The following is a 15694-nucleotide window of genomic DNA, read 5'->3' as shown; positions in this document are numbered from 1 at the left end:
TAATGGCTAGATATCCTGTCTCTGCTTGTGCCTTGTTATAAAATGCCAGGACTTGCAGTTTGGTATCGAAATGTCTGACCATTATGTATAGTGCAACACATAACACAAAAACAAACAAAATCCTTAGGAGTACCAGTATTGGTTCTGAAGAAGCCATTCAAACTTAAATTTAATTAAAAGGAAACTCTTACTAATAAATCAGAAATATTTAAAGAGTCCAGAAATTAAATTTGAAACCTCAACTCTTTTTCATGTTTTATCTTAAAATAATGTATCAGGTTAAATAATTAAATAAAATTTTATAGAGGGCCATGGAAAACCAACACTATACTTTCTATGGGAGTTTATAAACTTTATTCAATGAAGCCTGTATATACTTCACATGATGGTCTTGTTGAATGTCATTTCAATGCTTTCTATTCAGACTTGTAGCAACCAGTATAAGCATCTATATATAACTCATGATTAGTTCCTCCTAAGCATACATTTCCCCCACTCATGTCTCATCACAAACATGATTTATAGAGCAGTGTCTATGAATACATGTGTAATAAAGATCATGCCCAGTGAGCAGAACTTGGCTGCTCAGACAAATAATTGTAGTACATTAAGGATTTCTGTCTTGTAACATTAGATCAATATATCAATATTTTAATATTGATTAACCGTGGTTGTGTACTAAAAGACTCTACATAATTTTGTTCTTTCCTATTATTTAATAGATCTTTAAGTTCCCATACCTAAGTTCAGGGTAATAAGAAGATTCCAAAGGACTATATGGACTCCTTGCTTACATATATATATATATATATATATAATATGTATAGAGACATCTGCTCTAGCTGTCCATTCTAAAACTACGACCATTAGTCAAGAATTTTATAATAAACTAAAGAAAAGACAAGACAATGCAAAGTATCAACTAATAGCTTTGTCACAATATTAGTGCAACTGATTAAAGAAAACATTTCTCTGGGATGCCTCATATTTCTTGTACCTAAATAGGGGATTTTAGAATTAATTTAACTTAATTAGTAGGGAAATTAGTAGGGGATATTTTAAAAAGGATTTTTGGGAATAATTCTTTTTTTTTAAAAAAAGATTTTATTTTATTTATTCATAGAGACAGAGAGAGAGAGAGGCAGAGACACAGGCAGAGGGAAAAGCAGGCACCACACAGGGAGCATGACGTGGGACTCGATCCCAGGTCTCCAGGATCACACCCTGGGCTGCAGGCGGCACTAAACCGCTGTGCCACCAGGGCTGCCCGATTTTGGGGAATAATTCAATTGTAATGTTTTCATGTCTATGAATCTAATTTTGTAGTATTATATTTTTTTCTTATATCATAATTATTATGACTAAAAGTTTAGTGACTTCAAGGAACTCTTCAACATTAAAATTCATTTATAACTAAAGTGAAGATACCCATAAAATGTTAATTTGATTTTCCATATTCAGGCATATCTCCAAGATATTGGGACTTAGGTTCCAGACGACTGTAATAAAAAAAAGTTTCACAATAAAGCAAATCAACTGAATTTTTTTTTTTGGTTTCCTAAGTCATATAAATGTTATGTTTACACTATACTGTAATCTACTAAGAGTGCAATAGTAGTATGTCTAAAAATATACATACCTTAATTTTTTAAATGACAACTTTATTGCTAAAATATGATAACCGTCAACTGAGCTTTCAGATGGTCATTATCACTGATCACAGTTCACCATCAAAAAAGTTTAACAGATGAATATAGGGGAAGGGAAGGAAAAATAAAGTAAGCAAAAACAGAGAGGAAGGCAAAAAATAAGAGATTCAACTATAGGGAACAAACTGAGGGTTGCTGGAGGGATGTGGTAAATTGGTGATAGGCATTAAGAAGGGCACTTGATGTAATGGGTACTGGGTGTTATATGCAAGTGATGAATTAGTGAATTCTACCGCTGAAACTAATACCACAATATATGTTAATTAACTAGAGTTTAAACAAAATCTTGAAAGGAAGGAAAGTTTGAAATATTGTGAGAATGACCAAAATGTGCCAGAGACACAAAATGAGCAAAAGCCATTGGAAAAAGGGTGCCAATAGACTTGCTCAATGCAGGGTTGCCACAAACTTTCTAAAAACTGCAATATCTGCAAAATGTAATAAAGCAAAGTGCAGTGAATTGAGGTATTTTCTTATTTCTTCCAGTGTAGTTCTTTGATTATTTGTCAAGACTCATTCATAAGGCCAAATGTCAGAATCACCCATAGAGTTAATTAAAATATGGACTTATTGACCTTTATCTGGTGATGCTGAATAGGACTGAGATATAGTCTGGTTACCTCCATTCCCCAAAATTATACAACAGCTTTTGGTGTACACGCACTGATCAAGAACTATCAGAAGACATAACAAAAATACTTATAAAAACAATTAACATTTCCCTCTAATGACATAGGAATTCTCACAAGCATGATTCCTGGAATGTCTAATGATATCATAAGACAGTATATATATTACACACAATACAAAAGGCTGTTATTTAGAGTAAAGAGAAAGAGAAATCTTACAGAACCCAGTATATTTATGAATCAACATGAAAATATCAATGATTAAGAAAGAATTAGGGAGTTTTATTTTAAATATAATTTTCAGTTTAATTTTACTAACTTGGCTGTGAAGAGGATTTTAGCAATCCGTAATTACAGTTCCTCAAGATGTAGTGATCCACTATACCTCAACATAACCAGTCAGAAAGTGAAAAAGAAGCCCAAGGATAAGAAAGATCAACTTACTTCTCTCAGCCATATTTTATTGCTCTGTTCAAACTTATTTAATTTTTTAACTTACACATCTTCCAACCAATGGAAATATTTCTTTCAAATTGAGTATCTATGAACAGTTAGTGAATAATGCTTGTTTCTGCATTAACCTTTATTTCCAAGAACTTCAGTTTACCTTTTAATTCAATGCTTCCCAAATTCTAGCTCCTTTTAATTCCTAGAATTACTTGTACACCTATAAGTTTGCTCCCTAATGTTTGCCTTCTCTGACATATGGTACCCTAACTTAACCTTCTAAAATTACATTGATTTAAAAGATCAGCATGAGTTTTTCAGAAATCTCTGTAAGGCAGCCTTCACATCCTTATTCCGCAGGCTGTAGATCATGGGATTCAACATGGGGATCACCAGGGTATAAAATACAGAAGCAATTTTATCAGTATCCAATGAGTAGTTAGTTTGAGGCTGCAAATACATGAATAGTAGTGTTCCGTAGAAAACTGTGACTGCCATCATATGTGAAGCACATGTGGAAAAGGCTTTTTTCCTTCCTTCTGATGAATGCATCCTTAGAATGGACAAAACAATGTTGAAATAGGATACTAGAACTATAATCAAGGATAAAACCAAATTTGTAGCTGCAGATATAAATACTATTGTCTCTGGAAGGTAAGTATCTGAGCAGGACAATGTTAACAGAGGGACAATATCACAGAAAAAATGATTGATTACATTGGAAGAGCAATAAGACAGAGAAAATATACAAGATGAAACTACAAGTGCTGTGGAAAAACTGTAGAGGTATGTGAGGGACACCAAGAAAAGGCAAATCTGTGGAGATACCACCACCATGTAGAGCAGGGGGTTGCAAATGGCCACATAGCGGTCATAGGCCATCACAGCTAAGGTGAATACCTCAGCTACAATGAAAACCAAGAATCCTCCCAGCTGGGTGGCACATTCATAGTACAAAGTGGTTTTCTCTTTTACTAAAAAATTGAAGAGCATCTTAGGGGAAATGACAGTAGAATCGCCAAGATTGATGATAGCCAAGTGCCTGAGGAAGAAGTACATGGGCGTTTGAAGCTGCGAGTCAACACTGGTGAGGGTGATGATGCCCAGGTTCCCTGCCACCGTGAGCCCATAGATCACCAGGAAAACAAAGAAGAGTGGCATCTGGAGGTCTGGGCGGTCTGAGACTCCCACGAGAACAAACTCAGTGATCTGTGTGAAATTTCCAGGAGCCATCTAAGGGTTTGAATAGTCATCTGTTTGGAGAGGAAAAGAAGTGGTTACAAACTTTGAGGTATTATTTTCTGGGAAGGTCACTAGAAGGCATATTCTTTAGGTGAGATTTCCTGGAATCATGTATTAATCCAACTCAGTTATTAAAATCAAGGCATGAGGACTAGCAAATTAAACTTTGTGATCATTTGGAAGAGAGAAAAGGCAAGTATAGCAAAATAAATAGATGATCCAGCATCATGCATTATTTGAGGATTTACTTCCTCACAGTCTTATTAAAATCGTGAGAATCTTATTAGTTTGCAAAAATTTGAAGCCATGATTCAATATTCATATCATGTCTCTTGAGTGTGAGAAAAGCTTGAGGAATTATATGGCTCCAAATAATCCAATTGTCTGCTTGTGATTTCCTAACCTGGGACTTGTTGCTTTTTTTCTGAAGATTAGATGATTCTATTCTCTATCCTGCCCCATTTTCTTTATCCTATCTTTCTATAACTTTTATTTGATGGAAATTGAATTAATAATTTCTACCATTCATGTCTGTTACCTGCTTTTTCTCATTTTCCATTTTATTAACCCAGACAAAAATACATGGAGACATGTCTTTTATTTTTCAGATGACTAATTTTCTTTCCAGCTTTCAGAAAAATGAGATCTGTGAAATTTACAAACTTTTGTAAAACAACCCACGATGCCTTATTGGATACCACTTTCTTTATCTTCCCTATCATAACTTTTCCTTATTGTCCCACAAGTTACAAGATTCCTACTATTCTTTCTACTATGTCTATTTTTATTATTTTTAAAAGATGTTATTCACTTATTCATGAAAGATATATATATGGAGAGGCAGGGACATAAGCATAGGGAGAAGCAGGCTCCCTGCAGGGAGCCCGAGGTGGTGGCCCTGGGATCAAGTCCTGAGCCAAAGGCAGATGCTCAATTGCTGAGCCACCCAGGCATCCCACTATGTTTATTTTTAAAAGTTACTTTAAATTTATAAAATTTGGGGGATCCCTGGGTGGCTCAGCAGTTTAGCGCCACCTTCAGCCCAGGGCGTGATCCTGGAGACCTGGGATCAAGTCCCACATCAGGCTCCCTGCATGGGGCCTGCTTCCCCCTCTGCCTGTCTCTGCCTCTCTCTCTCTCTATCTCTGTGTGTGTGTGTGTCTCTCATGAATAAATAAGTGGAATATTTTTAAAAATTATAAAATTTTATAACTATTTATTAAATGTTAATATATCTGGCCTTCATTTTTAGTTGATCTTTTACTTGGTATATTTTCCCCATTTTGATATTTTTCACTACCGTAATGATAAACTTCCTTACACTATAGAGCTTCTGTGATAATTTCATTGCATATATTTGTCAAAGAATCAACATGCTATTATAACATGACTGAATATTCTCCTGGATATGTTTGTTTCAAGGATGGTCATATGTTCTTAACTAAGTCCAATTAGAATCCCTTCCTAATCACAACTGATAGTTCCAGTGGTGGGTACCTGGCCCAAAGAAGTCCTATGATGATCTCTTATCTAAAGACCTGGAATTAAATTCTAGAGCATTAAGACTATATCATTTAACATAACATCTACCCTTTAGCAAACTTTAACTATGCATATACACATCATTATCATCATCATTATCATCATCATCATCATCATAATCATCATCATAAAAGTGGGTAGGAGGAAACATTTGGAGATGATGGATATATTTATAATACGTTGTGGTGATGATTTCACTGATGTATCTCCAAACTCATCAAATTGTACCCATCAAACATGTATACAGCTTTTTGTATGTCAACCATACCTCAAGTAAGTGTTTTTTTTTAAAGACTATAGATCATAAATGCCTGAACTGTTAAAGCTTAGGCTGCTGACATTTTCTTTCCTAAAATAGGATGGAATAGAAAAAAAAAATCTATTCTGCAGTGAGGAAAAAGAGTGAAGCAACAATAGAGAAAGAATTAAAGGAACAAAACTGAAACAACTTCTAACTATGCTGAGAATTTACTACATCATCATTCCTATCTTGGTTTGAGTCTATCTTCTTCTTCTTTTTTTTTTTTTTTTTTTTGAGTTTATCTTCTTACTTATTTATTTACCAAGCATTTGCTGATTTTCTACTTGTGCCAGAGAATATGTTCAAGCTTCAGATAAATTATTTGCCCCTCAGCTTATGAGTTTTTTATTCCAACAATAAGGAAAAGAGAGAAGACTGGTAATGGAACTTACAGATGAGACGATTGCAGGTTGTAATGAGAACAATAAATAAATTGAGTGAAAAAGATACATTAGGATAAACTGGGATGATTATGTCACATGAGATGTTAGGGGAAGGCCTTTCTGAGAGGGTCACATTTGAACTCAAACCTAAAGCATGAGAATGAGCTAAGTATTTCATAAATCACAGGAAAAAATGTTCCTAGATTCCAGGTGGGAATGTATTTCTTGAAGGTGTTGCTCAGGGAAAGAAAAGACTTTAGGTTTTTATTTGTTTTTAAAGAGGAACTTAACAGAGGCCGGGGTGACTAATGGTAATGAGAAAGTGGAGAGGTAGTAGAATCAGATTGTATAGGTTACAATAAATATTTGGGATTTATTCTAAGAGAATTGTAAATCATTGGGAAGTTTTAAGGTAGGTGAATGAGATGATCAACTTTAAATCTGAAATAAGAACCCTTAGTATTGTGAAGATAATGAGTTACAGATAGGAAGTGAGTTAGACATGAATAGAAGTTTTTTTTTTTTTTTTTTAAATGAGTCAAGCCATTGTTATAGGATTCCTGAGGAAGATAAATAATGTTGACTTGAGTTCAAGGGGAGAAGCTGGAGGTAGAAGGAAGGAAGTAAATTTAAGTTGGGAGCAGAAACAAGATGGTATCTTTAACATAATTCATATTATGTATTGTATGAGAGAAATATAAAGGAATGACAGATGGGGCCAGATAAAGAAACATTTTGTCAGGGCGTCTGGGTGGCTGAGTCAGTTAAGTGTCTGCCTTTGACTGAGGTCATGATCCCAGGGTCCTGGGATAAGCCCCACATTGAGCTCCCTGCTCAATGGGGAATCTGCTGATCCCCCTCCCTCTGCCACTTGCCCTTGTTCAAGCTTGCTCTCTTTCTCTCAAATAAATAAAATATTTAAAAGACTTTTTTTTTTTTTTTTTTTTTTTAAGATAGTCACAGAGAGAGAGAGAGAGGCGCAGAGACACAGGCAGAGGGAGAAGCAGGCTCCATGCACCGGGAGCCCGACGTGGGATTCGATCCCGGGCCTCCAGGATCGCGCCCTGGGCCAAAGGCAGGCGCCAAACCGCTGCGCCACCCAGGGATCCCTAAAAGACTTTTTAAAAAGGAAACATTCTGTGATTTTTTTTTGCAATCAGATTGATAGCCATGACATTTTTGAATATTAGAGAATGTGATTAGACATTAGACATTAAGACAGAGTGATTAGAGTGATACATTTTTTAAAGATTTTATTTATTTATTCATGAGAGACTCACAGAGAGAGAGAGAGAGGGGGGGGGCAGAGAAACAGGCAGAGGGAAAAGCAGGCTCCATGCAGGGAGCCCGACATGGGACTATCCCAGGACTCCAGGATACACCCTGGGCCAAAGGCATACACTAAACCGCTGAGCCACCCAGGGATCCCTAGAGTGGTATTTTGAACATAGTGAGCTTTAGGTGCTTTTCAGAAATTTAAATGATCTAACGTTTAAGTCTGGAGCACACTGGTCTGGTTAGTTTTACAGAAATGTCAACCCAGATGATGATAGCATATTTTTTTTTTCATCCATTGAAAGATTTTTAAAAAATTTGTAACAGAAACTTCTAATATGTTCCTTAATCTTCACCCCTTTCTACTGGGGGACAACACTCTGTTTCACAATTCTAGCTTTCCTTTTATTGCCAAACACTACCCTGTAGGATATTGCTTCTGTGTTCCCCCATCCCCATGTCTCTTTCTGATCTTATCTTCTCTGTTTGCAACTTTTAATATTTTGTCTGCAGCTTTCAGGCTCTCCATTGTCTTCCTTGCCCACTTATCAACTATAAGCAAGAAAGAATGCTTCTAAATTATATCAACTCCTCTATTTCTGCTAAAATTTGATGTGTTGCTGGTTATATGCTGTATATTAAAGGGCAATAATAAATGCTAAAAAAGCAACCATTTTAGGGGCACCTGAGTGTCTGCCTTTGGCTCAGGACGTGATCCCAGAGTCCCAGGATTAAGTGCATCAGGCTCCATGCAGGGAGCCTGCTTCTCCCACTGCCTATGTCTCTGCCTTTCTCTGTGTGTTTTTTATGTATAAATAAATAAAATCTTTTTAAAAAAGATTTTAAAAGACAAACATCCCATTCATCTTCTAATTTTCTCTTTCAATTCAAAATTCCGTATACATTATTGGCCAATTTCCATACATACTTTCCCAGCCTAAACATCCTTCTCTTCTGCTTCCTTAGGTCAAGCTTTTTTTTTTTTTTTTTTTTAAGGTTTTATTTATTTATTCATGAGAGACAGAGAGAGAGAGAGAGAGAGAGACAGAGAGGCAAAGATACAGGCAGAGGGAGAAGCAGGCTCCATGCAGGGAGCCTGACATTGGTACTTGATCCTGGGTCTCCAGGATTTCTCCCTGGGCTGAAGGCGGCGCTTAACCACTGAGCCACTGGGGCTGCTGAGGTCAAGCTTTCATCAACATCAACATTGACTCTTGCATCCTTCTTGCTTTCCATATCATAATTCTCTCAGATTATCTGGTAGACAAATGGTGGTCATTAAAGCTTTTTAGTAACTAAAGTATGTAATCTGATTTATTTTTAAAGTAATAATTCAAAGATGTTTTAGCCTTATTTTCAGTGCATTCCACAATTAGGCCCATACCAACTTTCTGGTCATACTATCCTATCGGCCCTCACTGAACATAAATTTTCATCTCTGGTCCTCTGTGTCCTTACTCATGTTGATTCCTCTGAGATTACTCCATTCTTTGCATGTGAGAGGTGACATGTTATCTGAATGAAGTTTGCTCATCCTTTGTAGCACGGGCCCCATGTGATCAGAAAGTAAAAATGAATACAGTGTCAAATGAAGCTAACAAACTTGAATTTTAGAATATTCAAGAATGTCATTTCTGATCATACCCTAGACATTTTAAATCTTCTATTGAATACTAAAGAATAACCGGGAGGGTAAAAAATAGGTTCAATATTGATTCCCATTTAAATGAGTACCAATTTATAATGGTTAATGAGTAATAATAACAGTCTTTATGTATACATGGTAATAGTTTCCATGTATTTTGAATTTTCTTGTATTAAAAAATTATGACGCAGAATTTTTTAAAAAGTAACTTTATTTTGGAGGCACCTGTGTGATTCAGTTGGTTAATTGTCCAACTTGATTTTAGCGCAGATCATAATCTCAGGGTCATGAGATGGAGCCCCAGGTCCAGCAAGACACTCAGTGGGGTGTCTGCTTGGGATGTTTTCCCTTTGCCTCTACCTCTGCTCTCTCTCTCTCTCATAATAAATACATCTTTAAAAAAAGTAAATTTATTTTAGAATGTCTTATTTTGGGTCATGTGAATTAAGGGCTACTCAGCAAATGAACATTTTCTTCCTGTGTTTTATTTTCTCCTTGAGAATGTTATAGAGGTTCTGTCCTATTAAACCAGGAATGTTGGGTTTGCAGTTTCTTAGCGCCTGGCTCCTTGTTATGCAGCGTCTTTATTCAAATAGGAATTTTTTTTTGAGATCTTCTCAGCTAATATGTTGGCAGATTTATTTTACTGTAAGATAAATGGCTTATCTAAATATGTTCTATTATTACACTGATTACCTATTATGCTTCTATATGTATTTTTGCCTTTGTATTATCAGATTTAATGGAAATTTTCTTGAGAAAATTTGTTATATCCTCAAAAAGGAACACCATTTGGAGTTTGGGTAGTTGTGTATCTAGTCTTTTTTTTTTTCACAGATTGTCCTATGAAACATACAGTTTTCACTTTAGTTAATATTGCAGAAATAAAAACTGATGTAAATAAACTTAGCAAGAATTCATTGTTTTGGTAGTGATATAATTTAAGTACATAAGTCATAATGATTCCAGTTCTAATTTGGAAACACAAATAGCTGGATTATATTTACCAGCACATATTCCTTCCCAAAGTTACAAATCTTGGAAACAGATTAAGTATTGTACTATTTGATTATATGTAGTGTGGAGTGCCTTCTAAAATAAAAATGAAACATCTCAGTTTGAGGAATTATCTTTGATCTTTCAAAGGCCATTACTCAAAAATAAGATAAATATTTTCCACCCACCTCTAATGCAGAATCTGCTTCAGGCTTTTAGTGAGAATCTGTAAATGGGGTTCAATAAAATACCCAACTCTGAAGCACAGGTGATTCTAGGATTGACAAATTGCCTTTGGCATCCTTGGAGAAGATACCATTTGGGAATGGCTCATTATCAGGATCTCCGCCTAGGAATTCAACAAGATGCCTCTTGAGTCCTTTTTGAATTGAAGCAAGTCCAATTCCCTGACCTCTTGGGGACATGGTGATTAAGATATATCTGCCAAAGTAACTCATCTGCATTTAGGAATTCATTATTGCAAAAATGCAATATTAAAGAGGTAGAAACCAATGGTCTAGCAGTGAAGTTAAAACAAACTCTATCTAGAAATGGTATTTCTATTATGCCATTGTTTTTCTTTTTCCTTTGCTTTTACTTCAAAGAATACAATTAGCATAATCATTATTTCAGGGAATAGGGTGAAGTGAATGTTAAAAGGAGGATGTGTTCTCCAAAAACAATCCCCAGGCAATAAGATTATTATTATTTTTTAATAAGATTATTATTTTAATCTTAATTGTATTTCAGGTGAGAAAGGTAGAATAAAACTACTAGAGAAGAGTCAAACATAGTATTTAAAAAGAAGCCCCTGAGTCATGTCCATAAGTTTCCTGTTGCCCCCATAAATATTTTAAATACTGAATATTTTATATACATATGTATATATATAATGTATAAACATATTTATAATATAAATGTGTATAATATAAATATATATATAATATTTAGTGTTTAAATATCTATATTTAGTGTCTGTGTATATATATGTATATATATACATATACATATTTGTATATATACACAAAATATTCAATGACTAATGGCTAACAGGATTGTATAGAAAGGAAACTGTCCTGTGAGAACAAAAGAAAAACAGACTCACATTAAATACATCAGGATGATTACTTGGTGGTGGTAGAGGGAACTGAATAAAGAAATAAAGATGAACAATGTAGAGTTTGCTAGAGCTGCATAACAAAATACCACAGACCAGGTGGCTTAAACAATAGAAATATATCTTCTCAATTCTGGAGCCTAAATGCCCAAGATCACTGAGTGGGCAGGTTTAGTTTCTTCTGAGGATTCTTCTGGCTTGGGGATGGCCACCTTCTTGCTATGTCTTCACATAGTAGTTGTTGGGTCTAGATACATGCCTGGTTCTCTGGGTGTCCTAATATCCTCTTCTTATAAGGACACCAGTTATATTGGATCAGGGCCCATCTTAATAAGCCGTTTTAACTGAATTACCTCTTTAAAGGTTCTATCTCCAAATACAGTCATATTCTGATATACTGAGCATTAATGCTTAAGCCTTCAACATATGAATTTTGGTGTGACACATAAAAAATTGGAATGAAAAATGAAAAATTCACTTAAGAAAAGTGTAAGTCTTTGCCTTGCCCAATGATGATAAAGTATCATGAACTGAGGAACATAATTATTCTAAACTTCTTGTCTTAGGTCCAAAAAAGTTGCAAACATGCAAAACTTCAGTAGGTAGAAAACATCCATCTAAAAACCTGTTCTATAAAAGTAATTCAAGTTATTAAAATATATAAAAATCTTCATGAGTATGTTATTAGTATGATGAAATACTAGAAACTAAATAATTTGAAAACTTATTAAATATATTATAAAAATACGTACTTATGATGTAATTTTAATGTAATAAAATGTATTATATAATTTTACATATAGTCTTTTTATTACATATAGTCTTTAAAACTTTATATAGGTTGTATAGAAATTCAAAAGCTGCTGAGAAACAAATAAAAAATAATATTTAAAAAGCCATATCAGGGTTGCCTGGGTGGCTCAGTTGGTAAAGCTGACTCATGATTTCAGCTCAGGCCATGATCTTTGGATTGTGGGATCAAGCCCTGCATTGAGCTGTGCATTCAGAGGGAAGTCTCCTTGGGATTCTCTTTCTCCTACCCCCTTCCTCACCTACATTCTCTCAAATAAAGAAAGAAATCTTTTTTTTTTTTTTTAGGCCATCATAGAGCAGTATAGAGGTATCTTAAAAGTTAAAAATAGAACTACCCTATGATCCAGCAATTGCAATACTAAGTATTTACTTAAAGGATACAGGGGGATCCCTGGATGGCTCAGCAGTTTAGCGCCTGCCTTTGGCCCAGAGCATGATCTTGGAGTCCAGGGATCGAGTCCCATATCAGGCTCCATGCATGGAGCCGGCGTGTCTCTCTGCCTGTGTCTCTGGCTCTCTCCATATGTCTCTCATGAATGAATAAATAAATTCTTTAAAAAAAAGGATGCAAAAATACTAAATTGAAGACAGATATGCACACTAACGTTTATAGCAGTATTATCAATAATAGCCAATTTATAGAAAGAGCCTAAATGTTCACTGACTGATGAATGGATAAAGAAGGTATGGTATATATAATTGAATTTTTTTTTTTTTTAGAGATTTTACTGATTTAGTTGAGAGAGAGAGAGAGAGAGAGTGTGTGTGTGTGTGTGTGTGTGTGTGTGTGAGAAAGAGCATAAGTGGAGGGGAGGGGTAGAGGGAGAGGGAGAAGCAGACTCCCTGATCAGCACGGGGCTTGATCCCAGGACCCTGGGATTATGACCTGAGCTAAGACAGATGCTTAACCGACTGAGCCACCCAAATGCTCCTATATAATAGGATATTACTCAGCCATCAAAAAAGATGAAATTTTGCCATTTGCAACAACATGGATGGAACTAGAGGTTATTGAACTAAATGAAATAAGTCAGAGAAAGATAAATATCATATAATTTCACTTGTATGTGGAATTTAAGAATTAAAGAATATGGGGAGAAATGAGAGAGACAAACCAAGAAACACACTTTTTTTTAAAGAATTTATTTACTTATTCATGAGAGATACAGAGAGAGAGAAAGAGAGAGAGGCAGAGACACAGGCAAAGGGAGAAGCAGGCTCCATGCAGGGAGCCCAGCGCGGGACTCGATGCCGGACTCGATCCGGGTCTCCGGGGTCAGGCCCTGGGCTGAAGGCAGCGCTAAACTGCTGAGCCACTGGGGCTGCCCAAGAAACACATTCTTAACTCTAGAGAACATATTGATGGTTACCAGAGGGTAGATATTGGGGAGATAGGTTAAATAGGTGATGGGAATTAAGGAGGGCACTTGCTGAGATGGGCAATGTATGTCATATGTAAATGATGAATCATGAAATTTTATACCTGAAGCTAATACTACATTGCAGTTAACTGAGTGGAATTTAAATAAAAACTTTTAAAAAAAGAAAAAAAAGGCCATATTACAACTGCTTTTTTAAACAATATATTTTTAAAAAATAAAATATAAATATAAATGAATTAAGGGAAGCCTGGGTGGCTCAGTGGTTGAGCATAACCTTTGGCTCAGGGCATGATCCTGGGATCCTGGGACGAGTTCTGCATCGGGCTCCCCTCCAGGAGCCTGCTTCTCCCTTTACCTACCTGTGTCTCTGCCTCTCTCTCTGTGTCTCTCATGAATAAAATCTCAAAAAATATATATTTTAAAATTGTAACTCGGATAAAATAAAATGCCAAGTATGTATGGGCAACATGTGAAAAATAACATCTCCAGAGTTACTACCAATAAGAATATATTTCATTACTGTAAAATGTTCTTCTGTGTGTCTTTGCAGCAAATTGTCTCACTCTATATCTTAAGCCACAATTGTTATGATTTTTCATAGATTCATTTTTCCTGTTTTGGAACTTCATGTAAATGGAATAAGATAGTATGTTTGTGTCTGGTTTGTTTTGTTGATTTAATGCTATTGAAATTTATTCACTCTGTTGAATTCATGGACAACTTAGACCATTTTACTGGTGAGTCAGACCCCATTCTATGTATTTACTACAATTGTTTTTTTATCTATTGATGGACAACTGAAACATTTCCATTTTGTGCTGTCATAACTAAAGTAATCCGTGGCATTAATATACACACATATATTTTTCTGGACATCTTTTCATTCCTCTTGGGTAAGCATTGAGGAGGGCAATTCTTGGGACATATGGTAGTGACATATTTAACTTTACTTAAAACTGCCAGACTGTTTTCCAAAGTGAAGTTCCTCTGTACACACCAATCAGCAATGTGTGATGATTTCAGGAACTGAACATAGCAGATGATATGATTCTTTGCCCTTGGCAATCTAGTATTTTAAATTTTATCCATGCTAATGGGTGACAAGTGGTAGCTCATAGTTATTTAATTTCATTTCCTGGGTGACTAACGATGTTGGTCTTTTGACATGTGTATCGAGCTTTCATACATCTTCTGCACACTGTCTTTTCTGATCCTTTTCTCCATTTTTATTAGTTTATTTGACTCTTGTTATTAATTTGTGGAAGATATATATAAATCTTATTAAATTTCTTTAGCTTTTTAGCTGATAATTGAACATACATATGTCCATGTGTTTGGGGTTCTCTATTCTCTAGATTTAGGTTTATAGTTGTCTTTTCTTTTAAAAAAATTATTTATTCATGAGAAACACAGAGAGAGAGGCAGAGACATAGGCGGGGTGAGAGGCAGTCTCCCCAGTCTCTCCTCAGATCACAACCTGAGCCAAACGCTCAACCACTGAGTCACCCAGGTGCCCCTATAGTTGGTCATTCAGTCAATATTGTATGTTCCCAATTTGTTCCTTTTTAAAAATTGTTTTAGCTATTCTGGATCTTTTCTGTGCTGTATAGAAGCAGACTTAAAGCCAGACATGAGGTACCTAATTTGTATATCATGAGGTTAGGCTTAGAACTTTCTACTCTGAAAAGAGTCACATTTGTTAGCAGTTACTAAACTATTTTCATATTAAAATCTGATCCCTACCTTAACACTGAGTCCTGTTAGAAGCTGTACTTTGGTCTCAACCCTATGATGGTAAGTTAAAAGATGAACCAATTGGATGCTTAGGATGACATATTAAGAGAGGTATATTTTTTTTTTTTTTTAAGAGAAAGAGGGAGAGAGAGAGCATAGAGAGAGGGACAGAGGGAGAGAGAGAGAGAATCTTAGGTAGGCTCCACACTTAATACAGAGCCTGATGTGGGACTTGATCTCATTACCCTGAATCACAACCTCAGCTGAAATCAAGATTCAGGCACGTAACTTATGAGCCACCTAGGTGCCCCACATTCTTCTTTTTCCATCAACTCTCCCCAGCTTGTTAAAGCTAGAATTAATGGCTTTCTGTTACACTGAGAAATTTGAAGTGTTTGAGAAAATCCCTTCAAGAAGTGGTATATTGTGCTGTTTTTTGAAAACCAAAGTAATAGGAAAGGGATTCAAGAAATCAATGT

The 15694-nt window shown here is 35.5% G+C and overlaps 1 protein-coding gene across 1 annotated transcript; it reads right to left on the bottom strand.

Annotated features, from left to right (window-relative positions):
- Positions 1-3088: 3088 nt before the first annotated feature.
- LOC144293347 (olfactory receptor 8J3-like) lies at positions 3089-4018 on the bottom strand. Its single transcript, XM_077864435.1, has one exon. It carries the CDS (start codon positions 4016-4018, stop codon positions 3089-3091), a length of 930 nt encoding a protein of 309 aa, XP_077720561.1.
- Positions 4019-15694: the final 11676 nt, after the last annotated feature.

Source organism: Canis aureus, chromosome 21, assembly GCF_053574225.1.
Source record: "Canis aureus isolate CA01 chromosome 21, VMU_Caureus_v.1.0, whole genome shotgun sequence".
Classification (NCBI taxonomy): domain Eukaryota; kingdom Metazoa; phylum Chordata; class Mammalia; order Carnivora; family Canidae; genus Canis; species Canis aureus.
Note: the sequence above shows the minus strand (reverse complement) of the source record. Positions and strands in the feature narration are given on the sequence as shown.

Coding starts and splice junctions, on each gene's coding strand:
- LOC144293347 (XM_077864435.1), bottom strand. CDS start 4,018: ATGGCTCCTGGAAATTTCACACAGATCACTGAGTTTGTTCTCGTGGGA.